The sequence below is a fragment of the Homarus americanus genome, unplaced genomic scaffold, assembly GCF_018991925.1.
Source record: "Homarus americanus isolate GMGI-L3 unplaced genomic scaffold, GMGI_Hamer_2.0 scaffold47790, whole genome shotgun sequence".
NCBI lineage: Eukaryota > Metazoa > Arthropoda > Malacostraca > Decapoda > Nephropidae > Homarus > Homarus americanus.
This window is the reverse complement of record NW_024747575.1, coordinates 460,002-486,114: the sequence shown is the minus strand read 5'-3', so window position 1 is coordinate 486,114 and position 26,113 is coordinate 460,002. Positions and strand designations below refer to the sequence as shown.

Here is a 26,113-nt window from a genome sequence, read left to right as displayed (position 1 = left end):
ATGTTTACCTGCACAACTACACCTGGCCAGCAGTCTAATTATACAGTATTCTTTCCTAATTATAAACTCAAATGGGTAAAAAGTCATTAATTAAACTTTAAACAAATTATAGAAACCTTAACACATGACACATAAACCTTACAAAATGACACATCAACCATACATGACACATAAACCACGACACATACTTTACAACATGACACATAAACCACGACACATACTTTACAACATGATACATAACACTAAGTCAACTCATTACAAAGGTTAAAACAGCCTCAGCCACAATACCGAGAAGAGTTAAAACACTACAGTCTGTTATCGAGGAGCTCCCTAAGGTCACCTCACACACAGTGCAGTACAGTTGGTCTGGTGACGTGTGTGTACGAAGAGGGGGCTTATGGTGAAGTGAGGATGAGATACAGTAGGTGGGTGGTGTGGGTGTGTAGTGAGGGTGGTGTGGTGAGGGTGGGAAGAAGGACGAATAGTGAGGGAGGGTGAATGAGTGGTGAGGTTGGATGGTTGGTGAAGGCGGGCGGGTGGGCGTGGCGCTGGGCCCTCTACCAACAGGTGTCAGTGAGGGTGTGTACTGCACTCCAACACGTGCTGCCCCCTGCCGGTATCAAAGTATTTACCACTCGTGAGTTACCTAACCTAACCTACCTGGGTACATCACCTGGCTGGCACCTGCTCAACACACACACAGAGTAAACAAAGTAAATGGGGTCAAAATGCTGTACTCTACAGGTGAGGTGGTAGGAGGGAGGGAGGGAGGGAGGGAGGGAGGGAGGAGGAGGGAGAAAGGTGGGAGGGGAGAGGAGAAAGAGGGTGGGAAGTTGGGGGGACGATGATCCACACCTCTACACCCAAACAAGGCCGCAATCTCTCTCTCTCTCTAATGACACACTTAAGAGAGGCGGTAACTCAATTAATTACCTCCCATCACCACCATTACCTGCTCTACCTGGCTGCCTAATGAAGTGAAATATTTTACCTTCACTTATCCTCAACACACGTCACCGCCACCTCACACGTCGCTGTTACACTCCCGCTGCCCCTCATGACACGGGCCACCACTATCTTCCACACAGACTGAGATATATGTTAATTATATAAGGATCACGTGATAATTAGGACCTCAGCTTATGTCACCTGTGGACTAAAACACCTTAACCTAACCTAGCGATGGTGGCAGCAGCGTCTCAGTGATATGTCAGGACGTTGCACCATCATCGCCAAGGGGATCACCACCGGTATTTTACTTCACTAGTAGTCTAGGTAAACGTTGGGTCTTCTTTACATCAAGTTCACACCACCACAAAATGTCAACAATGATAATGACGTCAGCTACTGGTTAAATTGAATGAGAGATGAATGACACAGAGCGTCTTAACTACTGTCTGTTGGCTGTCGCGTCTCAAGTTAACTTATTAATCGCCCATACCTGTCAATACTTCCTCACCTGCTGAATGTCAACACCTTACCAGCGGGGAGGAGAGGGTGGTAGTGGGGAGGAGAGGGTGGTAGTGGGGGGGAGAGGGTGGAGATAGTGGGGAGGAGAGGGTGGAGATAGTGGGGAGGAGAGGGTGGAGGAGAGGGTGGTAGTGGGGAGGAGAAGGAAGGTTAGAACATGTTAAGTGATAAAGAAAATAGAGTTGTCACTATAACGGGCGTCCGGCTGTGGGTTTGTAATATCTTGACCACCTTGACACAGTGCCCCCCCCCCTACCCCGCATCACCCTCCCCTCACATCCCATAATTCCCCTTCCCTTTCCATTACCTCCCCCCCACTTCCTCTCCCTCCATCCCTTCCTTTATCTCCTTCCCCCAGCCCCCGTCAACCAACACAGCCGACGCGTCATTCCCCCAGCTGTATGGTTGACTTCTTTAACACTTTGTTCACCAACTACTCGTCAACCCAATTATATCACCCCCAAGAACCTCGTCCACACACCACTCACCGGCAATTTAATTACCTGAGTGAGTGAGTGAGAGGCTCAGCTGGTTTTCACTGTCAACCACCATCGGGGAGTCTTTCTCACCACCCATCCCAGCTGACCACCACAGCAGTGTCTGACCATCTCCCCACCACACCACCACCAGCCAGCCACAGCTCGCCGCTGCCACTAAATGGTAATGGTGGCCCACAACAGGTTCCCGCGGCGACCAAATAACCGCCTTTGGTTTATTTTCTCCTTTATGGCTCACAGACTCGGAGTTATTAAACGGTACAGAGGAACACGCGGCCGCCATGACCACTTATGTGTGCACGAGCCAGCCATATTTGCATATAACCTGGGATAATATAGTGGTGGTAGGGGGGGTTGGGAAGGGTGCAAGGAGGGGGGGTGCACGGCCGCCATCACCACGCACGTAAGCCCACCATTCAACACCTATCATTATCCTCCCTCACCTGTACACTTTCACTCGAGGCTGTTGTGTGACACTTACCTGAGCAACACATCATTAATACCTGAAACACCTGTAATCACTGTACCTTATAAATAACATCCATCTTTTATCAATAACTATATCACCTGTCATCACTGTATCGTGTTCGTAATCTTAAAAAGACATCTATAACCTATTTAGTGATCACCATTATCGTGTTTGTAATCTACTGATAACTTGAGAATTATCACCAAGATGTGTTTTGATATCTTGATAAAAACACCTGAGACTCGTGTTGACATTACCTGTGTTGTGATCGTTAATATGTAATCACTTAAAACACCTGATGTTGTTGTTGTGGGTGTTCCTGTTGATAAGGGAAACACCCCCGTGTCCCAAGGGCCCACCCTCAGTGTTTCCTTTGTGACTCCATTCATGCAAGTTCTCCCAGTTAACCAGAACATTACAGTAATCCCCACCAGGAGACACGCCCCCCCGCCCCCCTCGTGCCCGCGTCCTCACCACCCATCCGGATTTTCACCGCCCTCGCCGTTCTCACCACCGTCTGTACCACCAACCACCCACCCACCCACCCACCCGGCGTCCTCACCACCCACCCGGCGTTCTTACACCCCACTCCTGATAAAGCTATCCCTCCTCTTCTTCCTCCCCTCTTTCCTTCTCTCCTTCATTCCAACAATCTCTCTCTCTCTCTCTCGACCTTCAAGAAACGTTCCCTCGCCCCTCCCCAACACACATACTGCAGGAATCAATAACCCAGTATGGACAAACGTCGCCGCTAACAACATTCACCCTGACTCACCCCCTCCTAACCCTCACTACCTCCTCCTAATCTTTAGGTAAACCAAAAAATCCTTCCATCCAGGTATACATAATTACCAGTCAGCCAGGTATACACAGACCCCCCCCTCTGCTAGGAGAAGAGATGCGTTTACGGGCTGTGACAACAGACTCCTAGAGTGATATATTTGTTTGTTTCTGTGACGTGGGTGACGCATCTCCGAGATCAGTGACGTCACAAATTGGGACCTCTGAGAGAGAGAGAGAGAGAGAGAGAGAGAGAGGCAGACAGAGAGAGAGAGAGACAGGGAACAGAGACAGAGAGAGAGAGAGAGAGGGGCAGAGAGAGAGAGAGAGAGAGAGGCCCAGGGGAATGTTCGTCTTGCCCAGGACTCCTCCCTACTGACACAGGACCGTCGGCATGTGGTCTCAGTCTCCCCCTACCGTCAATATCCACACTCCATGTCCCTTACCTCACACCCAGGGACCGGCGCCGTCACCACCATTCCTCCCCGTCAGGTAAACCTCAGCAGAAGACCACAACGATATCGCCCCACAAATCATCGCCATAAAAATGTCATTGATTTCTCAGACTCTTATTTTTATCAAGGAAGAAAGAAGATATTAATGGAAGAGTTGTGTTGAATGGACGAACGAATGAATGGATGGATGAATGAGTGAATGGATGAATGTATGAATGAATGAATGAATGGACGAACGAATGAATGGACGAACGAATGAATGGACGGACGAATGAATGGATGGATGGATGAATGAATGAATGAATGGATGAATGGACGAACGAATGAATGGACGAACGAATGAATGGACGAACGAATGAATGGACGAACGAATGAATGGATGGATGAAGAAAATATGTTAAAACGAATGATACAGGTGATACACCAACAGGTGGTGAAGGTAGTGTGGGAGCAGTAAGGGAGGATAATTACCTACAGTAGTCTGACCTACTCATCACCTGCTCTTCCTTCCTGTCCGTCCGTCCGTCCGTCCGTACACACACACACACACACACACACACACACACACCAGTATTTGCCCAACCTTGCAGTGGACGTGATGTATGGAAACAGAAATATGCAAATAAACAAACAAACACCATCTCTCTCGTTGTATGAAAAACACTTTCGTTGTTGTTGAGAGAGAGAGAGAGAGAGAGAGAGAGAGAGCCAGCCACATCCGGTAATCAATATCGTCGCTCTCGTAGACCATCATTTATCCCTTCTGACCTTGCCTGCCTGCCTGCCCGCCCGTCCGCCCACACCACCCAATCACGCCCACCCATCATGATCCTGTCCGCCCACAACCACCCACCAACACCAAATCCACTCCTTCCACACTCACCCGAACCCACCAACACCAGCCCACGCACCTTCCCCTCAACAGCACGTCTTTAACACCTCCCTCACGCCCCCGTCCTCCTTCACGCCCCAGTCCTTCACGCCCCTGTCCCTCACGCCCCCTGTCCTCCTCACGCCCCTGTCCCTCCCTCACGCCCCTGTCCTCCTTCCGCCTCCCCTCGTCCTCCCTCACGCCCCCCTGTCCTCCCTCACGCCCCGTCCTCACGCCCCCCGTCCTCCTCACGCCCCCCGTCCTCCCTCACGCCCCCCGTCCTCCCTCACGCCCCCGTCCTCCTCACGCCCCTGTCCTCCTTCACGCCCCAGTCCTCCTTCACGCCCTCCACCTCTCCAGCACATTAATCACACCAAATACGTCTGCCTGTCTCTCAAATCCTTAATAATGGTCGAAATCTCTCAAGTCTTCTACGAGAGAGAGAGAGAGAGAGAAGCTACTCCACCTCCCACCACATTAGACAGGGGAGGGAAGAGGAGAGGACGAAAAGGGGGAGGAGGAGGGGGGGGGGGGTGGAGGAGGAGGAGGAGGAGGAGGAGGAGGAGAGGGAGGAGGAGGAGGAGGACCGGTACAAGAAAAAGAAGAAACCAGTCAGTTGTCCTCGAGTCTACCAGCTCACCTTGACCTTAAAAAACACCTCTCCTCGGTAGGTCGACCTTGAAGGAAGACGAATGACCCAGACAAACGAAGAGAGAGGGAAGTAAGCTATCACCCATCCAGGACTTAACCAACCAACTCTCTCCACCCTAAATGTCTTCCCGACTTCTTGTAATCTAGTCATCTTCCTTCCTCTCTCCGTCTCTACTCCCATTACCCCTCCCTACCTCCATTATCCCTTCCTTCCTCCCTCCCAACCTCCAATACCCCTCTCTCTCTGATCGGCGGCCCATCAGTGTGGTATCAGTGGCAGTTGTGCAGTAATGTAATGGCCGGAGGTAAGGGGGTGGTAAGGGCCAGGCCACGGGGGGAGGGGATGGTTCTAGGGATCAACTCAACAGTTCTCCGGGGATCATCTCTGCTTTAGGGATCAACTAAGCAGCTTCCAGGCGCCCATCACCCCTCTGCTTACACCCCATCCAGCATGTCCGCTTCTATACCACTAACACCCTCTCCCTCCCTCCACCCCTCTCCCTTTCTCTCCCCCCTTCTCTTACTCCTCTCCTCACTTGTGGTTATTTACCCTCTTTATCACCGTCACCACCGCAAGCCCAGGAAAAAATTAGAACGTCATTAATTTTTCATCACCTGTCAACGTCATACAGACAATTAATCATTACGTCAACAAATGTGTGTGTGTGTGTGTGTGTGTGTGTGTGTGTGTGTCGTAGCCCAGCCTCAGTATTGTACAGTACTCGTCTCGGCTGCCATAACGCCTCCCCTCAACACAGCAATAACACCTTCCACCACCCACCCTCCAGGTAACGTGAAGGTGTTCAATCATCAGGTGGGGTTCGTTCGTTATCATCAGCCAGGAGGATATCACAAGAGACAACATTACCGAGTTATTGTTGTCGTAAGAATCAGGTCATCGTTTATAATGTTGATACCAGATCTGTCTATTGGTAAAGACTGATACGCCTCACCAGATTACAGTGTGTGATTACCAAATGAACTGTGGTGAGAGGACCCAACAGGTGACACACACACACACACACACACACACACACACACACACACACACACACACACACACACACACACACACACACACACGTATCTTAAGATAAAAGACAACAACTGATGTAGAAGCCGCCAACAGGAGGAGGGAGGAGGAGGGAGGGGAGGGACTATCTGGGAGGAAGAAGGAGCAGGTAAGTGATTCTGATTCTATTCCCACCACCACTCCAATGATACCACCTATCACCCACTGTATCATCCAGTATGTAAGACCTATAATTAGGAAATCTCATCAGATAAAGACGGTGACACGACCTTCCTCTCCTCAGTCATACAAACTCAAAACATAATCTAACCTAACCAAACCTAATCTAACCAAACCTAATCTAACCAAACCTAATCTAATCTAACTCAACCAAACCTAAAACATTAAGAGGACATTATAGAAGGGGGACATCAACTGGGGAATAGAGGGGGGGACACAAATGAGGGGGGACACACACCCCCTACATGCACAAGCTCAGTGAGGGTCTGGTGGTGGTGAGGGTCGGGTGGAGGCCTGTGGTGGTGGTGGTGAGGCCGGGTGGTGGTGGTGGTGGAGGCCTGTGGTGGTGGTGGTGAGGGCCTGGTGGTGGTGGTGGTGGTGGCCTGGTGGTGGTGGTGGTGGGAGGGCCTGGGTGGTGGTGGTGGTGGAGGGCTCAGGTGGTAGTAGAGGGGCCTGGTGGTGGTGGGTGGTGAGGGCCTGGTGGTGGTGGTGGTGAGGCCTGGTGGTGGTGGTGGTGAGGGCCTGGTGGTGGTGGGTGGTGGAGGGCCTGGTGGTGGTGGTGAGGCTGGTGGTGGTGGAGGGGCTGCGGTGGTGGTGAGGGCCGGGTGCAGGTGGTGAGGGCCGGGTGGTAGAGGCAGCTTAAGGGTGAGTGATCAGGACCGCAGCTCACAGTACTGGTCTTAAAGGTCAGCCGCCCATCTGACTACACCACCAGCGCTCCCCTGCCCCACCTACACCAGCTAACACCTCCAACACCACCACCACCTGCACCACCACCACCACCACCACCTACACCACGCTCCCCTACACCACCACTACCTACACCACGCTCCCCTGCACCACCACCACCTACACCACGCTCCCCTGCACCACCACCACATACACCACGCTCCCCTGCACCACCACCACATACACCACGCTCCCCTGCACCACCACCACATCTCCCAAACACACACACAAATCCAAAAGAACATCCCTACCATATGTACAGTCACATCATGTTGGCACACGTACACATTCTTCCAAAATACACACACATACATACATACATGATCTCCAGAACAAAGTTAATAATGGCACACATCGCCTACACACGCACACACCATCCACACGACCCACATATCCACCCACTCACACAATCCCACAGCTATTCATTAACACAACAGCGTTACCACATCACCACACTCATCACCACAGCCCACCAATTAAAATTACAATCATTACCTGGAAGCACACATTACTGTACTCAGATAAATCGCATCAAATTCATCTCAACCGTAAAGTAGGCTGGCCTGTAATCCTGTAACCGCCTCGTGTAAACAAGCAATCCCTTTTACGGCCTGTTAAATCCGGGTGAGATAAGGTGGTGATGGGTGAGATGGTGGTAGTGGGTGAAGTGGTGGTGATAATGGTAGGTGTGGTGATGGGTGAGATGGTGGTGGTGGTGGGTGAGATGGTGGGTGAGATGGTGGTGGGTGAGATGGTGGTGGTGATGGGTGAGATGGTGGTGGTGATGGGTGAGATGGTGGTGGTGGGTGAGATGGTGGTGGTGGGTGGATGTGGGTGGTGGGTGGATGGTGGAAGGTGTGCTGGTGGTGAGATGGTGGTGGTGGGTGAAATGGTGGTGGGTGAAGTGGTGGTATAATGGTAGTGTGGTGGTGGTAGTGGGTGGTGGTGGTTATGGTGGTGGATGGTGGTGTGGGTGGTGGTGGTGATAATGGTGGGTGGATGGTGGTAGTGGGTGAGTGGTGGTGTTGGTAGGTGGATGGTGGTAGTGGGTGAGTGGTGGTGATAATGGTGGGTGAGATGGTGGTGGTGGGTGAAGTGGTGGTGATAATGGTGGGTGAGATGGTGGTAGTGGGTGAAGTGGTGGTGATAATGGTAGGTGAGATGGTGGTAGTGGGTGAAGTGGTGGTGATAATGGTGGGTGAAATGGTAGTAGGGTGAAGGGTGGATGCATGGTAGGTGAGATGGTAGGTGGGGTATGTGGTGGCTATAATGGTAGTGTGGTGGGGGGTAGATGGAAGAAGATGGTGGTGTTAACCTGGAGTCGGAGGGAAGGAGGTGAAGGGTAAGGGATGGAGAGGTAGGAGAAGGAAGAGGAGGGAGGGAGGGCATAGTGGTGGGAAGGAGGAGGAGGAGAAGGAGGAGGAGGAGGAGGGTACTACAGGTCATGTGGGTGCTGTCAGCTGGTTGGGGCTGCCTGAGCTAAGAGGGAGGGGAGGGAGTGCACTGAACCACTATGGCAGAAGGGGATCCACAGTGCCTCTTTCTCTCCATCTCCTTTCATCCTTCTCTCTTGCTTCTTTCTATTCTCTCAAGTTATCTCCCCCTCCCACACAATTTTAGCTCACACCTGGATCGCCAAGTTGTTCTACCTACATTAAGCCAGCGTCCTGGTACCACACACACACACACACACACACACACACACACACACACACACACACACACACACACACACACACACACACACACACCACGTACAACAGTCTAGGGGTTAACCAGTGGCCCATCGTATGCATTGTGACCAGGTACAACATATACCGTGTGTCTAGACTAGAAGGATTGTAGGATTTTTATCAACATTCCCATTGCGCATCTCACCTGTGGCTACCTCACCTTGCCACCTCCCCCGCCATCTAGGGTCATACCTGTCCTCCCCTCCTCCTCCTCCGTCAATACCTTGCTAGCAGGCTGTTATGATCATCCTGTTAGAGGAGTATAGGGGGGCCCCTTCCTGCCCCTAACAGCACACACACACACCACCTCTACAATAATTTCTTCTCCCTCACGCTCTGATTACTAGCCACAACACCACTAATAACAACAACAACGGTGAGAGACGCTTAGTAAAGTTATGATGGATATGTAACCTAACCTAACCAACCCGATTCTAACCTAACGAAATCTAACCTAACCTAAACTAACATTACCATATTTAATCTCACCAAACCTAAAGTCCATCCAAACCAAACTTAAAGTAACCTAACCTAACCTTACCCCGGACACTACCACAACAACGCACAATGACGGGTGGTTGAACAGAAACAAATGGTACAGACGCACGACTATAAAGTTTAAAAAACATATATCTGGCTATTGTGAGAGAGAACACACACACACACACACACACACACACACACACACACACACACACACACAAAGCCATACAACGCATCCATCAAAACTACACAGCGAACGTGAAAAGGTTTGGCATTTTCCCAACTACACATAATACGCAGAGGAGTGGTGGTAGGTAAGTGGTGGTGGTAGGTAAGTGGTAGAAGATGGTGGTGGTGGAGGTATTCTAGATGGTAGTAAGTGGTGGTGGTGGTAATGAGGGTATAATTGGTGGTGAAGCCTCAGGTGGACATGATCCTGACAGGTAGATGGGCGGGGCGGGCAGGTGTGTGAAGCCTCAGTAACTCGGGCGGGACAAGTCAAACCTATACATTGTTCTTCACGCTTCACCACCCACCCGCCGAGGCTTCACCCACCCACTCACCTGTCAGGGCTTCACGTTAGGTAACCCTCGTCCTCACCTTTAAGCCACCTGACCCCCTGATGACGTCCCGTTCCCCGGCTCTTAGTGTTATCCTGTACGACAACTTCCTTTTAAATACACCTGACACCTAACTCACTCATCTCAGTCTAAGGAGAGAGTGTGTGTGTGTGTGTGTATGTGTGTGCGTCGCCTCCACTATCCCAAAATGGAACGTCACAAACCTGCCAACACGAAAATCACATACCACCACCACAGCACCTCTCCACCACCACAGCACCTCCTCTCCCCAACACGGTCTGCCAGCGGTGTTTGTGTCTCACGCCGAGTGTTATAAACTAGGAAAGTTGGTCAAACAAATTCAGCTGAGTGGCTCCCCAGCAGGTGAGGAACCCCCAGCTTACCGACGGGAAGCTCCTGGTAATCTAACCATTCGGTCAATCACCTTTGAGATTATGACCAATCCCTCATGTATTAGGGCGTATGGTGCCCGCTGGCGAAGGTAGGTGTACCAGGGTGTGTGGGTGTACCAGGGTGTGTGGGTGTACCAGGGTGTGTGGGCGTACTAGGGTGTGTGGGTGTACCAGGGTGTGTGGGCGTACCAGGGTGTGTGGGTGTACTAGGGTGTGTGGGTGTACCAGGGTGTGTGGCCTCCTGACTGGCCGCGTCTAGCCGTCACGGTGTGGAAGGCATCATCATGTTCCCAACAATCCGGTTTCCAACGTGAGAAGCGATAAAACCTTGCTGGAAATGAACCTAACCTAACCTAACCTTCCTGGAAATGAACCTAACCGAACTGTGTGAGAGAGAGAGAGAGTGTGTGTGTGTGTGTGTGCGCGCGTTTGTTGTTGTTTGTGTAGTGGAGGAAGTGGTTCGGTTCCTCGCGAGACACTTACTGGATCCCTGCCAAGGTCAAACAATCCCACATCACCTGACTCATCACCACACTCACTGACTCACTCACTCCTTACAACAATACACTCAGTCACAACACAAACAATAAATCATTTGTTTACTCTACTTCGTCACCTGCAGCAGCCACTAACCCCAAACATAAAAGTAACAAAAAAAAAAACATTATCGAGGGACAACTGGCGGAGAAAGTTTTCAGCAACAGTATACAGTAGTTGTTGAGAAGAAGTAAAAACCAAAGCAGTAAAAGTTAGTTTCTGGATGGGAGAACATGGACGGAAATGCGGGGAAGGACTAGAACAGACGGACAAGGACGGACGGACTAGAACGGACAGAGAGGACGGACAAGGACGGACGGACTAGAACGGACAGACAAGGACGGACGGACGGACGGACGGAACGGACAGACAAGGACGGACGGACTAGCCACACACACACATGCCAGAAACGTCCTACTTCCACTTCTCTTACCTATGAAAATTAAGAAAGTATTTTGTTTTTAGTGCCCCCCCCTTCCTCCTCCTCTGATCACGGTGAACAAAATCAATGCGGGGACTAACAGGAGGACTGGGCTCGTCACTGCATGATTTATAGAACAGCCCGGCACTCCCTCCTCTCACCTGTGTCCCTCCCTCCACCCTCACCTGCACACAGGATGCTCTCTCGGTACGATAGTTTGTTCACCTTCAATGGAGAATATTTTCAAACCGCGAGCCGCTACACACACACACACACAGTCAGATGTCGTGTGATTGCATATCGAACAGATTACTGAACATGTGGTAATCACTTCAACTTGGAGATAACTGCAATCACACACACACACACCTGTATTCCCTAATCAACACGGTGTAATAATTGTAACATCAAGTGTTGAATTATAAAAACTTTCAACATTGGAGCTTTAACCCTTTGATGACGACAATTTAACCCTTTGAGAACGACGATTTAACCCTTTGAGGACGATGATTTAACCCTTTGAGAACGATGATTTAACCCTTTGATGACGACGATTTAACCCTTTGAGAACGACGATTTAACCCTTTGATGACGACGATTTAACCCTTTGAAGACGACGATTTAACCCTTTGAGGACGACAATTTAACCCTTTGAGAACGATGATTTAACCCTTTGATGACAATTTAACCCTTTGAGGACGATGATTTAACCCTTTGAGGACGACGATTTAACCCCCAGGACTCAAAGGGTTAATAAAAATACACTCGGGAGATTCACCGTCACGCACAAGGCTGTAGGAAGACCCGGGAGGTGTGGTAACAGAGGTGGAGGGAGTCTGGTGCTGACTGTAGGTAATGAGTTCATGACCAGGTGTTACCAGGTGAGGAGAGTGTAAGATGGAGGAAGGGAGGGAAGAAGAATAGAAGAGGGAAGAGGAGGAGGAGAGAGGAGGCAGAGAAAGGTGACAATGGTGATGATGAAATTGATAAGAACAGGTAATGAGGGTCGGCGGGGGAATATCAACAGGTATATATAAAAATAACACAACTGACATCACTTTCTGTTTATACATACACAAAAAACAATCATAACTATTGTATTCAACATTTTTTTTCCTTGCTACACATGAAACACCTTTTGGATATTGTACGAATATTTCTTCCGACAGACGAGGGAGCCGAGTCAGGGTGTAGAGGCTGGGTACACATCTGGCAGACTTGCACCACAATATATCTTCTCCTGACACAATAAAGTATGTGGTAGCTTGTTTCTACACAGTCCAAGATGATCATTAATTTTAAGAGGTTGAGGAGAGGAGACAAGAGGAGACGAGAGGAGACGAGACGAGAGGAGACGAGACGAGAGGAGACGAGACGAGAGGACTCTACCAACCTCTTCACAAGGTCTCCTGAGATGCTGTGTTGCCTTCCACCAAGTTCACTCCACATTATTATTATTATTATTATGGAAAAAATGAATTAAAATTATGTTAAGTTCCCCCAAGCAGGTGTAGTACCGTAATTACCACCACGAGCCTCAGCAACAGGTGTGTAAGGTAGTCACACCTGTCAGGCTTCCCTCTGAGGCCACTACGTCTTCCTCACTGTCTCAGGGGGAACATAAATGCCTACACGACCTCTCTCTCTCTCTCTCTCTCTCTCTCTCTCTCTCTCTCTCTCTCTCTCTCTCTCTCTCTCTCTCTCTTTGCTTTCTTGTTTTGTCTCAGCCCCTAAAACTGGACTACAAAGGCGTCAATAATAGCCAGCCCCACACACACAGTCCCCATCTTGGTTAAAACGGAGTATTTTCACTAATTTTGGTAAGGCTGAGTCATCGTGTCGCCTCACTGCTGTACACCCGGGGAACGGAGGGATGGGGAGGTGTAGGGGAGGGGACGAAGGGTTGGGGACTAAATGAGGGGGAGAGGTGCCACATAAACAGCCACATGGGGGAGGGGGGAGGGGGGTCACCTGTGGGTCTTGGCTGGCTGGCGTGGGGAGGGACTGAGGACCGGCCGGCTGTGTCTCCCCGCTAGTCAGTATCTAATCTTGATTCATCCGGAGCCTAGCTTATATATAGCTTCAGTAACCTTAAACAAAACAAGACATGGTCAAAGGTTTTCCTGATGATACCACACTATCACGTCTCTAGAACCCCCACCACCAACCCATATTCGTGCTCTAACCCACACCACTAACCCACACCACCAACCCACACTCCTGCCTGGGTACGTAAAACAAAGAGTAGAATTATAATACAAAACGAACCCATGAATCCTGAACGAGCATATATGTAAACAAACCCACAGAAGACCCACACCATGGGCCACTGCGTTGACAATATATTCCCAAATCACAACCCATGTTTACTCTCTGTGTTACTATAGACTAAACTCCTCCCCCCCTCGCCTTCACTGGTCTGTGCTTGTAGTTAACGAAAGAGGAACGAATTGCCAGTTGGTTAATTGGCGTGTGTGACAGAGCGAGAAAATGAGGCAATTGGTGAGATAAAATGAGGCAATTGATGAGATAAAATGAGGCAATTAATGAGAGAAAATGAGGCAATTGATGAGATAAATGAGGCAAGGAGTCCTAGTGTGACGCCGCTGTTATTAACACTGATGACTTGCGGTGTTCTGAGTGCCTCCTCAATCTGATTAACACACAGGGTCACTCAAGCACTGCCATAATGTGTTACTGGGGGATGATGTCAACAGTCTTCACCCAGCACTGTTTCACTGTCACTGTACATCACTGTTCAGTCACTGTACATCACTTCACTATATATCACTGTTCTTTCATTGTACATCACTGTTCTTTCATTGTATATTACTGTTCAATGTACATCACTGCTCACTGTTCTTTCACTGTATATTACTGTTTTCTCACTTCACATCACTGTCACAATACATCACTGTTTATTGTCACTGTATATCACCATCACTGTTTACTGTAATAATGAGTCAGCTTCCTAATAAGGGCAACACCCATTACTCAATAGAAAACCTAACCTAACCAAAACTATAACAACTTTGACTCCTGTTTAACACGTCCCGCCCACCACAATAATTACCATTCTAATAAAGTTTTCAATTGTAACTCGTGGCTGGACTATAGTAAGACTCTGTACAGCAGGAACATAAAGTAACTGTGTTTTATCTAGCTTTTACTCATTAAGTCTTGAGGGATATAATTCAACCGTAAACGAAAATAATTTTACTACTCAAACTTATGTAATTTCACTACTTTACAAAACCCGGACAATTAATATACTTAAGCAATTTCTACTTAAAAATAAGAGTTAAAATTTGTAAATGTGGTTAAAATTTCATGTATTTCTGAACCTTGATAAGATAAACCTTCAACAGAGATATTAATTTTTATCATGCAATTCAGGTAAAGATTATTTTTAGTCATTCATCTCGTCGTTAATAACCCTTATAGCAGGTAATGAGGCACTGCAGAGACCACCGTTGACGTTACTGAAGCTCCTAGTCTCACCCTTATCTCTCTATCTCTCTTGTAACATCAACCACAACAAACCACTCATCACTACCACACAACAATTATCTACCACACAATCAACTCTCTCCCTGAACCACCACACAATGCACCACCACCAGTTTAAGACCAACAGGTGACGTGTTTTTTAAGTGATATTATCGGTAAATATTTATAAAAGTAATAAAAATAAATACTTACATATTTTCAGTACTAAATATATCCCATAGACTGACAACACACCAAGACCAACACGTGTTATTGTTTACTTTCGTTCATACTGCAGAGATTTGCCAGAAAAGTAATAAAGAAAAACTAAATAAATATATAAAAAAAAAACTATTAATATTTTCAGTATTATCTCCTAATTAATAACCTTCCAGCCACTCACAGCCTCTCGCTACTTGGTGTGACGTTAAGCAGATGAGGTGTACCTAAGTACTTCACCTGACACTACAACCAATCAACAAACCAGGTTAACCCTTTGAGTCCTGGGGGTTAAATCATCGTTCACAAATGGTTAAATCACCGTCCCCAAAGGGTTAAATCATCGTCATCAAAGGGTTAAATCGTAATGTTAGTACAGGACTAGACCTGCCGGGTCACACGTGGGTCCAACTCTCGTCACACTATATTATTACTTTAAAACTCATGTGATAGATGAATGTCGCACGGCGTTAACCTCCGACATACTCTCCTCATCACTGCTCAAAGCTCACTGACCACACCAGCAGCCAGCGACCACCAAGGGGGTTAAGTTGCCAAGTACTGAATTAAACGAATACAAACAAGTTAAATTTAAAATAAAATCATAATCATATTTCATTAACATTATCTGAATATTTTTTTAGGTAATTCTTACAAATATATGATTAAATTATAAGGCGAATTTAATATGACAAGTTGTGTTTTCCTCCTGTGACGTCACGCCTGGCTGATGAGGTGGCTTGGTGACGTTTCTTTCAGTCAGTTGTATTTATTAACCAAGAGGTGAAGTAGTGGCTGTGTTCCGTGACGATATACACAGTAATATCAGACCTAAGAACTATGGCTACCACTTGAATCACCCCTTCCTGGAGTCGCCCTTGAAGATAAACAAACAACTATCCACCATTTAATACACAGCATTTCGTCCACGTCGTAACAAACACACCAACATTAGACTTGATATATATGACTGTTACTTAAATACAGTCTGCTTCACGAGTCAACCCACATAAACACCAACAAACAAACACACAAACACACTCCCATTTTATTTACACACCCACACTCCTCTTATTTACACACCCACACCCCTCTTATTTACACACCCACACTCCTCTTATTTACACACCATCACCCATCTTATTTACACCCACACCCCTCTTATTTACACACCACACCCCCTCTTATTTACACACCCACCTCCTCTTATTTACACACCCACACCCCTCTTGTTACACACCCACACCCCTCTTATTTACACCCACACCCCTCTTGTTACACCCACACTCCTGTATTTTACCACACTCCCCTTGTTACACACCCTCCTCTTATTTACACACCATCACCCATCTTCTATATAACCTGCATTTCCTCCGGGTCATTTACCTAACAAGTGTAAATATGTCCTCGGTGGTCTGAGCTGCGGTACGTGACCTCATAATGATGGTCTGGGATTATCAAGAGACACAAATGACTGTATTTAGTCGAGTCTCGTGCTGGTCTCTTCCCACACACCTGCACTTAAAAGGTAATAGATATCTACTTCTCTTAATATCAAAGTTAGCCTAACCTTACCTGACATAACCTAACCAAAGCAAGCCTAACCTAACCTTATTTGACCTAACCATCTGCGTCTATTAATGCCAGAAAATGAATGACTTGCAGCATAACACAAAGATAGATGGCAGGTGAGGGTGAGGTGGTCGAGAGGTGAGGTGGCCTGCAGGACAAAAGTGACAGGTGAGGGAGCAAGACAACACAGGCCCTGGTGGTACCTGCTCACCTCACCTGTCACACGTCCCCTCGGCCCGGGTATCGATCCTGGCTACTCTGGGCCACCTGCACGATACCCTCGACCTACACACACACACCATCACCATTATTACTCCTTCAGTCTCCAGTAATAACAATTATCAAAGATTTAATCAACCCCCCCCCCCTAAAAAATCCCAGGAGCCATTGTTATCACAGTTAGTAATGACACAGTTAACCAATCAGAATAATTAGTTTCTTCCATAATGACTGTCTTCACTTGCCCACACCGACCCACCTCCTGATACTGTATATAACCTGTAAGTCCTCCAGGCTCAATAAACACCAAGATTCATGTGATATACCACCAGCTGGACGCACACACACCTGTCCTCCTCCACCACCACCACCAGCTGGACGCACACACACCTGTCCTCCTCCACCACCACCACCAGCTGGACGCACACACACCTGTCTCCTCCACACCACCAGCTGGACGCGCACACACCTGTCCTCCTCCACCACCACCACCAGCGGACACTTTACCCACCTGTCCTCCTCCACCACCACCAACTGGACACGCACACACCTGTCCTCCTCCACCACCACCAGCTGGACGCACACACACCTGTCCTCCTCCACCACCACCACCAGCTGGACGCAACACACACCTGACCTCCTCCACCACCAGCTGGACGCAACACACACCTGTCCTCCTCCACCAGCTTGCCTCATGACCCACGGTGAAAGAAATCAACAATAAATCAACTCCTTCCTCCTCCACCCACACACACACTGTACCACCATCGACCTGACGTGAGTTATGGCTGTTAACTAGAGTGGCAACGTATGTGAGCCTGAAGATGAGGTCAATAACACGGGCTAAAGTACACAGTAACTGTATATTTTCAGCCTTCTGGCTGCCAAGCTCTTTCAAAAAACCGTTAATTATTATTATTATTATTACAGTAGAAGGTCGTAACACAGGTATATGTAGGTCAATGCCCAGGTAAGTGAAGGTCAAAGCCCAGGTAAGTGTGTCAACCAATGCCCAGGTAAGTGAAGGTCAAAGCCCAGGTAAGTGTGTCAACCAATGCCCAGGTAAGTGAAGGTCAAAGCCCAGGTAAGTGTGTTAACCAATGCCCAGGTAAGTGAAGGTCAAAGCCCAGGTAAGTGTGTCAACCAATGCCCAGGTAAGTGAAGGTCAAAGCCCAGTTAAGTGTGTCAATCAATGCCCAGATAAGTGTGTAAATGTAGATTCACCAATGCCCAGGTAAGTGTACGTCAACCAATGTCCAGGTAAGTACAGATCAGTACCCAGGTAAATGTAGGTCAGTTCAGGTAAGTATAGATCAACAGGTGTAAGCACAACACACACGGGGGTGGTGAAGGTGTCAGTACTCACCACAGTAACCCGCAACACTGTACTCACCTGTAACAAGAAAATAACGTCACTATACACATTACATAAAATACGTGGCTGGTGGATACAAAATCTGGGAAACTACAATACATAATACATTAAGTCTGACGCTTATACAACAGAGAATACAGTAAGAATACACAGTTGTTTGTGGAAATACATAACATACATAACTTGAAATTAAATTGTATCCAAAAAATAAAATATCTATAAATTAAAATAGCTCATACTAGTAATGATACATGAATAAGAAATAATAGCCAATAGTAATAGTAAACGAGTTATACATAAAGTAAATAATAGTAATAATATATAATCAGTAGTGGTGGTCGTGTGGGGGGGGAGGAATAGGAGCGACCTACACATTATCACCTGTGGCTTGGATTTCACAGGTAAAGGAAGTGGAAGATTGAGAGGGGGCTACGTCACGCCGCTGGAATCTACAATCATTTCCTGGATTACGTCATCATATTGCTCTCAGCTTCCAGCATCCCGCCCATAGATCACACACACACACTAATATAATTCACCTCCTTCAATAATACTTCCAAACATTTCAACTTTATCTCCTCTACCCTTCACCTATTTTCCTCACGTCTAACATATTTACAAACAATATATTTTAACATGTAAACAACAACTACAATATTAACACTGAGAGATAGTTTTAGTTATTAAGTATATTTAACTTATGCAAGAACTCTGTAGATAAGACCTGAGGAGAGAGAGAGAGAGAGAGAGAGAGAGAGAGAGAGAGAGAGAGAGAGCCTAACACACACACACAGAGTATAAGAGCAACAGAGGCGGCACCTGCTGTAGTCTCACCCACCAAGGCCTTAAGCTGTTACTGACACACCAACACTCTCATCCTCCAACACTCACACCAACACTCTCATCCTCCAACACTCACACCAACACTCATCCTCCAACACACACACCAACACTCTCATCCTCCAACACTCACACCAACACTCTCATCCTCCAACACTCACACCAACACTCTCATCCTCCAACCTCCTCATCCCTCCAACACTCACCAACACTCTATCCTCCAACACTACACAACACTCTCATCCTCCAACACTCCACACCAACCTCTCATCCTCCAACCTCACTAACCTCATCCTCCAACACACACACCAACACTCTCATCCTCCAACACACACACCAACACACTCATCCTCCAACACTCACACCAACACTCATCTTCCAACACACACACCAACACTCTCATCCTCCAACACTCACACCAACACTCTCATCCTCCAACACTCACACCAACACTACACCAATGTTGGGGGTCAACTGAAGATTAGACACCCTGTTTATTTCACCTGATGATTAACCACCTGAACGTTAACCTAACCTGGCCTAACACTAAGCTAACCTAATCTAACCCTAACCTAACACTAAGCTAACCTAATCTAACACTAACCTAACCTAAACTAATGCTAAGCTTGCCTAACCAAACACTAAGCTAACCTAACCTTCCCTAACCCTAACCTAACACTAAGGTAAACTAATCTAACCAAACCCCATTCAGGTAACATTAGGCTTGTTACTCTTCAGGTGATACCACAATCAACATACACACCTGAGTTATAGATAAATACGTAATTAAAGAGTAACTTCCTATAATTACCTCAAAACTGGTGATTATGTGACGAACTGACAACCCGTGCATCCAGGGTGGGGAGGTCAGAGCTAGTGTGGATAGTGTGGTAAAAACTGCGCTTCCGATATTGTCCGCACCCACACACACACACACACACACACACACACACACACATAAAATATGAGGAACAGTGAGCTTGATACACCGAAGGGAACTCACACAAATATCAGGCAATTGCGTAACTCATGACAGCTGAGGGTGGTGGCGGGTGGTGTAGCCCCCCCCCCTCACACACACAGACATGTGTGTGGGATAGCGTGCAGGATGGTTGGTGGTGGGGGGAGGAGGAAGGAGGTGGGGGAGGAGGAAAGGAGAGGTGGGGGGGAGGAGGAGGAAAGGAGGTGGGGGGAGAGGAAGAGAATTGGGAGGAAAGGAGGTGGGGAGGAGGAAGGAGGTGGGGAGAAGGAGGTGGGGGAGGAAGGAAAGGAGGTGGGGAAGGAGGAAGGAGGTGGGGGAGGGGGAGGAAGGAGGTGGGGGGAGGAGGAAAAGGAGGTGGGGAGGTGTCTGTTTACACACCCTCCATCCTGTAGGCCAGAGTGAAGCCCCCTCCATCCTCTCCTCTAACACTGCACAATGATCAGACTTGTGTGTCTACTCCAGGGTTCCTCACACCACTATCACCATCATCATCACTATCACACCTTACATCACCATCATCATCACGTCTCACCACCATCATCAACACCACCACCATCACGCCTTACACCATATCACCACCACCCCTTAATTATCAAGATAATCCCAGCTTAAATATTTACACTGTTGCTACCAGCCAATAAATGATGCTATGACTCAACATACACTCTCAATAAGGTGTCCCATGACTAACTAATATATATATATACAACATCAACAGACGAGTCCTTCAAACACAAACATCACAACACAAACACCACCACACAAACATCACAACATAAACGTCACCACACAAACATCACAACATAAACGTCACCACACAAACATCACAACATAAACGTCACCACACAAACATCACAACATAAACACCACCACACAAACATCACAACATAAACACCACCACACAAACATCACAACATAAACGTCACCACAAACATCACAACATAAACACCACCACACAAACATCACAACATAAACGTCACCACACAAACATCACAACATAAACACCACCACAAACATCACAACATAAACACAACCACACAAACATCACAACATAAACGTCACCACACAAACATCACAACATAAACACCACCACACAACATCCACCACACAAACATCACAACATAAACACCACCCACACACACAAACATCACACATAAACACCACCACACAAACATCACAACATAAACACAACCACAAACATCACAACATAAACGTCACCACAAACATCACAACATAAAACACCACCACACAAACATCACAACATAAACGTCACCACACAAACATCACAACATAAACACCACCACACAAACATCACAACATAAACGTCACCACACAAACATCACAACATAAACACCACCACACAAACATCACAACATAAACGTCACCACACAAACATCACAACATAAACACCACCACACAAACATCACAACATAAACACCACCACACAAACATCACAACACAAACCTCAACACATTCCTAACACTACCAGTATACACTAGTTCTCTTTCTTTACACACACAAATACCTCCTTGATGACCTTCAACTCTCATATCCTCACTAGGTACAAATCAATGACCAAACTCACTCTACCTGCCAGTGTAAATTTTCTCCCCAGTGTTAATTAATCAGTCGAGAAGAAGTTAGTTAAAAGACACAACAATTGTCTACAAGGTCAAGTCACATCACTCGAGGAAGACGCGTACCCAGACAGTGGCAGTGGCGGGATGGTGGTAGTAGTGGTGTAAGGATTGAGTGCAGCTGTACCGACCCCAGTTGGGACTAAGCCAACTGGGCCACTCCACTGTACTCTTCCCACTCCACTCCAGTCTTTATTTCTCCTCCAGGAAGAGCTATTGTCCTTACCTCCACATAAATATTCCTTGATAAACACCTGTACGACTTGATCATTACCGTCATAAAATTCTCAGGTGTGTGTGTGTGTGTGTGTTAGAGACCGGATGTGGTGGTTGCTTCGAGCTTGTTATATCAGTATGAGATAGCTAGGTGCCCCCCCCCCCCGGCTACTGACTCATGACTCACACACACAGTCAACTCTATACGATAATGATGTAGGAATAATGGAACTATGCAAATCAGAGAGAGAAAAAAAGAAAGTGAGAGAGAATGATAAGCAGAAAGCAAATAAGACTAAGTTCACGTATCTTTTTTTACCTGTACTTGTTTAATTAACTCAAGAGTCAGCCAGGTATGAATCAGAAGTCTCAGGTAAAAACTATCGAGAGAACACATCAAGGAGGAGCTGGAGACCGTGTTAACAGTGGAGGAATACTGAAACACGAGGACAAACAGAGAGATACTGAAACACGATAACAAACAGAGGAATACTGAAACACGAGAACAAACAGAGGAATACTGAAACACGATAACAAACAGAGGAATACTGAAACACGATAACAAACAGAGGAATACTGAAACACGATAACAAACAGAGGAATACTGAAACACGATAACAAACAGAGGAATACTGAAACACGATAACAAACAGAGGGATACTGAAACACGATAACAAACAGAGGGATACTGAAACACGATAACAAACAGAGCAATACTGAAACACGAAAACAAACAGAGGAATACTGAAACACGATAACAAACAGAGGAATACTGAAAAGCTGAGAATATATTATGCATCAGACAAGAGGTAATATCTCAGGGGAGGACGACCTTGTGTTAGTAGGGTAACTGTTGTCACTAAAGCAGGTGGCAGCCATGTTCTTCCTTTGTAACTGTGTCTTCGTTTATACTACTACTGATAATAATAACACCTACTACTACTACTCATAATAATAATAACTTCTACGAGTCACAAATGCCACCCAAGGTAATGGTTTACTACTACTACTGCATCACTTGTTCGTAACTACGGAAGGAAGGAAGGAATAGCAGCAGTACTCTCTTACAACAGACAGTGGACGAAGACTCGAGAAGACTTCCTCACATTACCTCCCGAGGGACCAGCAGCGGCACTGACGAGGAACAGTACACGACTTCTGCCAGGGTTTAATGGCACACCTGGCACCGACACACCTTACAATGGCACTGTTTACTGTAGAACCTGTGCCACCCACCACCCACCCACACGACGGAACTAATTGACACAACCCAACATAATTTATGCAGCCCTAAAAATGCAAATGATAGAGAGAGAGAGAGAGAGAGAGAGAGAGAGAGAGAGAGAGAGAGAGAGAGAGAGAAAGGAAGCGAAAGAGAGGGAAAAGGAAGAGAAAGAGGGGAAGGCAAAGGGGGGAGCGAGAGAGTGTTGTGTTCCCTCCCGGAGACCCTCTAAACTTTACAGCCATCTAAAAACTATGGGGCCAGAGTCAACTGTTTCCGCCCAACAACACGGTAATGCGGCGACAGTGTGTGTGTGTGTAATGGTTTGTTTACTAGTCTGCAGTAACGGAGGCTGCAGACACGTAAACATAAAAGCAGCTAAGAATAATAACAACAACAATAACAAAATAATAATAATAATACATATGTAGTTTGAACCATGAGTTGTAGAATCACAATAACAACGCACATACACAAACAGAACCGAACATATCCAAACACAAACACAAAAACACACACACACACACACTCTGAGGAAGAAGACTGAGCTGCAACAAATTCTCACCAGCATTAAAGAGGACAGGAAGCAGTGAGAGAGGCGGATAATGAGTACAGCGTCGGGGGGAGGGGGGAGTTAAGGGTGTCTTGTGAATTGTATCAAGTTGTAGTGTTTTATTTTAGTGTGTGTGTGTGTGTGTGTGTGTGTGTGTGTGTGTGTGTGTGTGTGTCTGTGTGTGTGTGTGAGAGAGAGAGAGAGAGAGAGAGAGAGAGAAATGGTGGGAGGAGTGAGGAGTGAGTGAGTGGGAGTGAGTGAGGGAGGGAGGAGAGTGAGTGTGTGTGTGTGTGTGTGTGTGTGTGTGTGTGTGTGTGTGAGTGAGTGAGTGTGTGTGTGTGTGTGTGTGTGTGTGTGAGTGAGTGAGTGAGTGAGTGTGTGTGTGTGTGTGTGTGTGTGAGTGAGTGTGTGTGTGTGTAATTTAACTTGCCGTTGTTTTCTCGGGATCACCTTTAGAGTAGACACCCCAGTTTATAATGATGCAACACCCAAACATAACCTAACGCTAACCTAATCTAACTTAACCCAATGTTAACATAACTTAACCTCACTTAATCTAAACTAATCAATCTTAACTGGACCCCAAACACGTCACAAGGGCCGAGTCGAGGAACACTGCGGCAATACTTGAAACAAAAACTATAATGCAGATAATATTTAGTGACACTTATAACAGCAACACTCGCGGGGGAGACTCCTGTGTCAAGAGCCTCACTACCATTACGTGATGGTGTGGCTCAATGGTACCGTCAAGGAGATGTAGTACTGTACTTGGGAGTCTCGTGTGGTACTGGGAGTCTCGTGTGGTACTGGGAGTCTCATGTGGTACTGGGAGTCTCATGTGGCACTGGAGTCTCATGTAGTACTTGGGAGTCTCATGTGGCACTGGGAGTCTCATGTGGCACTGGGAGTCTCATGTAGTACTTGGGAGTCTCATGTGGCACTGGAGACGTGGCACTGGGAGACTAATGTGGCACTGGAGAGTCACTTGTGGCATGCGGGTCGGGGGTTGACGTCTGCAACAGTGCCTCTTCCTCACACACTAACTAAAGTACAATGAATGTTGACACCAATTATGTCTTTTGTGTTGAGAATATTTACCAACATTTATCAAGAAGACCTTTGCGTACAACTCTGCCACATACTACAACTACTACTACCACCATCATCCCAGCTGCCACACTTATCAACCACTATCACCAGACCATCAGCGATATATTACAAAGTTATCTCTCTCACTCACACGAAGCCACACGACTACCTGTACTGTACCGTGAACCCTAAATTACTGCTCCACCACACACTTGACTCGAGGGAACATCTGTCGCACTCTGAACCACCTCACCCAGGGTAACACACATAGCACCCACTCTACTCCCTCACGTGTTTCAGATCCATGACACACACCCCACCCCCCAAAAAAAACACTGTTGCTCTCGACTTGTCTTGCAACACACCACTGTCAACACCCCCAATGAATGAACACACTTGGTGAGGGTGGAGGTGGGGTTCAGGGTGAGGGGGAAACCTGCCACCTATCATTGCGTATTAGTAAACAAAAAAGCATATTTCTCGTCGTGGTAAGAGACTTATTTAGTTCCAACCACAACACGTGTAATAAAAAGTTACTCAAGTACATAAAGATATACAACAATTTATAATCTTGGCAACCTGTCTAACAGTTCTGGTCCAGGGCCTATCCTGTGGCAGCCCTGAGTCACCACCCACCTTGGCAGGGACAGGTCTAATAGGGTGTGGGGGGGGTGAAGCTGACCCTGGCACAACGCATAAGGCAGGGGAAGGCTTGACAGGGACACACATCTAAGGTGGGATGCCGGGATTACTGAAGCTGGCATATGGTATAGTAGAGGAGGAGGACTTGGTAGGGACACATACCACTAGTTAGGGTGACAGTGAGCTTGGCAGGTGGGGGGGGGGGCCGAGTACACAAGTTATGGTAGTTGACAGTGACCACCGCCGCCGCTCTAAACAAAGATCAACAACACTCCTTCCTTCCTTCTCAATTATCCACAACTAGACTTCCGCCATCTCCAGCTTCAAGGGGACACACAACACTGGCCCCAAGACACAACCCGACACAGAGGCCCGAGTGGTAACTAAACGTCGTCCGGAAGAGTTACCCCCCCCATAAAGTGCCTCACGAGGTAGGTAGAGCGGCGTCAGGTCGAAAGGTGAAACATGATAAACCCGGAGGAACACTTACCCTTGTTTAGCAGAGTCAGGAGGTCTAGCACAGGGCCGCCTTGAGTGGCCTGGCTCCTGTGTGACCTTCCAGTCTTCTTAACGACGATATTAAATCCCTTTCTGCAGTAGTTGACGTCCTTATAAGCGCGCGCGTGTGTGTATGTGTGTGTGTGTGGGTGGCGGCGTGTGTGGGGGGTGAACAACACAACACGCTCACAAGCTGTACATCACCACCACACACACACCTTCACTACTAACACACA

At 47.3% G+C, this 26,113-nt stretch overlaps 1 protein-coding gene across 5 annotated transcripts in view; it reads right to left on the bottom strand.

Moving 5' to 3' along the window:
* LOC121879636 (oxysterol-binding protein 1-like) overlaps window positions 1-26,113 on the bottom strand; it is a 162,256-nt gene that overhangs the window by 69,768 nt on the left and 66,375 nt on the right. The window contains exon 1 of one of the 5 annotated variants that reach the window (XM_042386309.1): window positions 15,464-15,537. The exons of the other annotated variants lie outside the window; for them this stretch is intronic. Within the exon in view, the coding sequence (XP_042242243.1) occupies window positions 15,464-15,475 (12 nt within the window). The 5' untranslated portion in view covers window positions 15,476-15,537. Of the gene's footprint in view, window positions 1-15,463; window positions 15,538-26,113 lie in introns of those variants that run through there. 5 annotated transcript variants of the gene reach the window in all.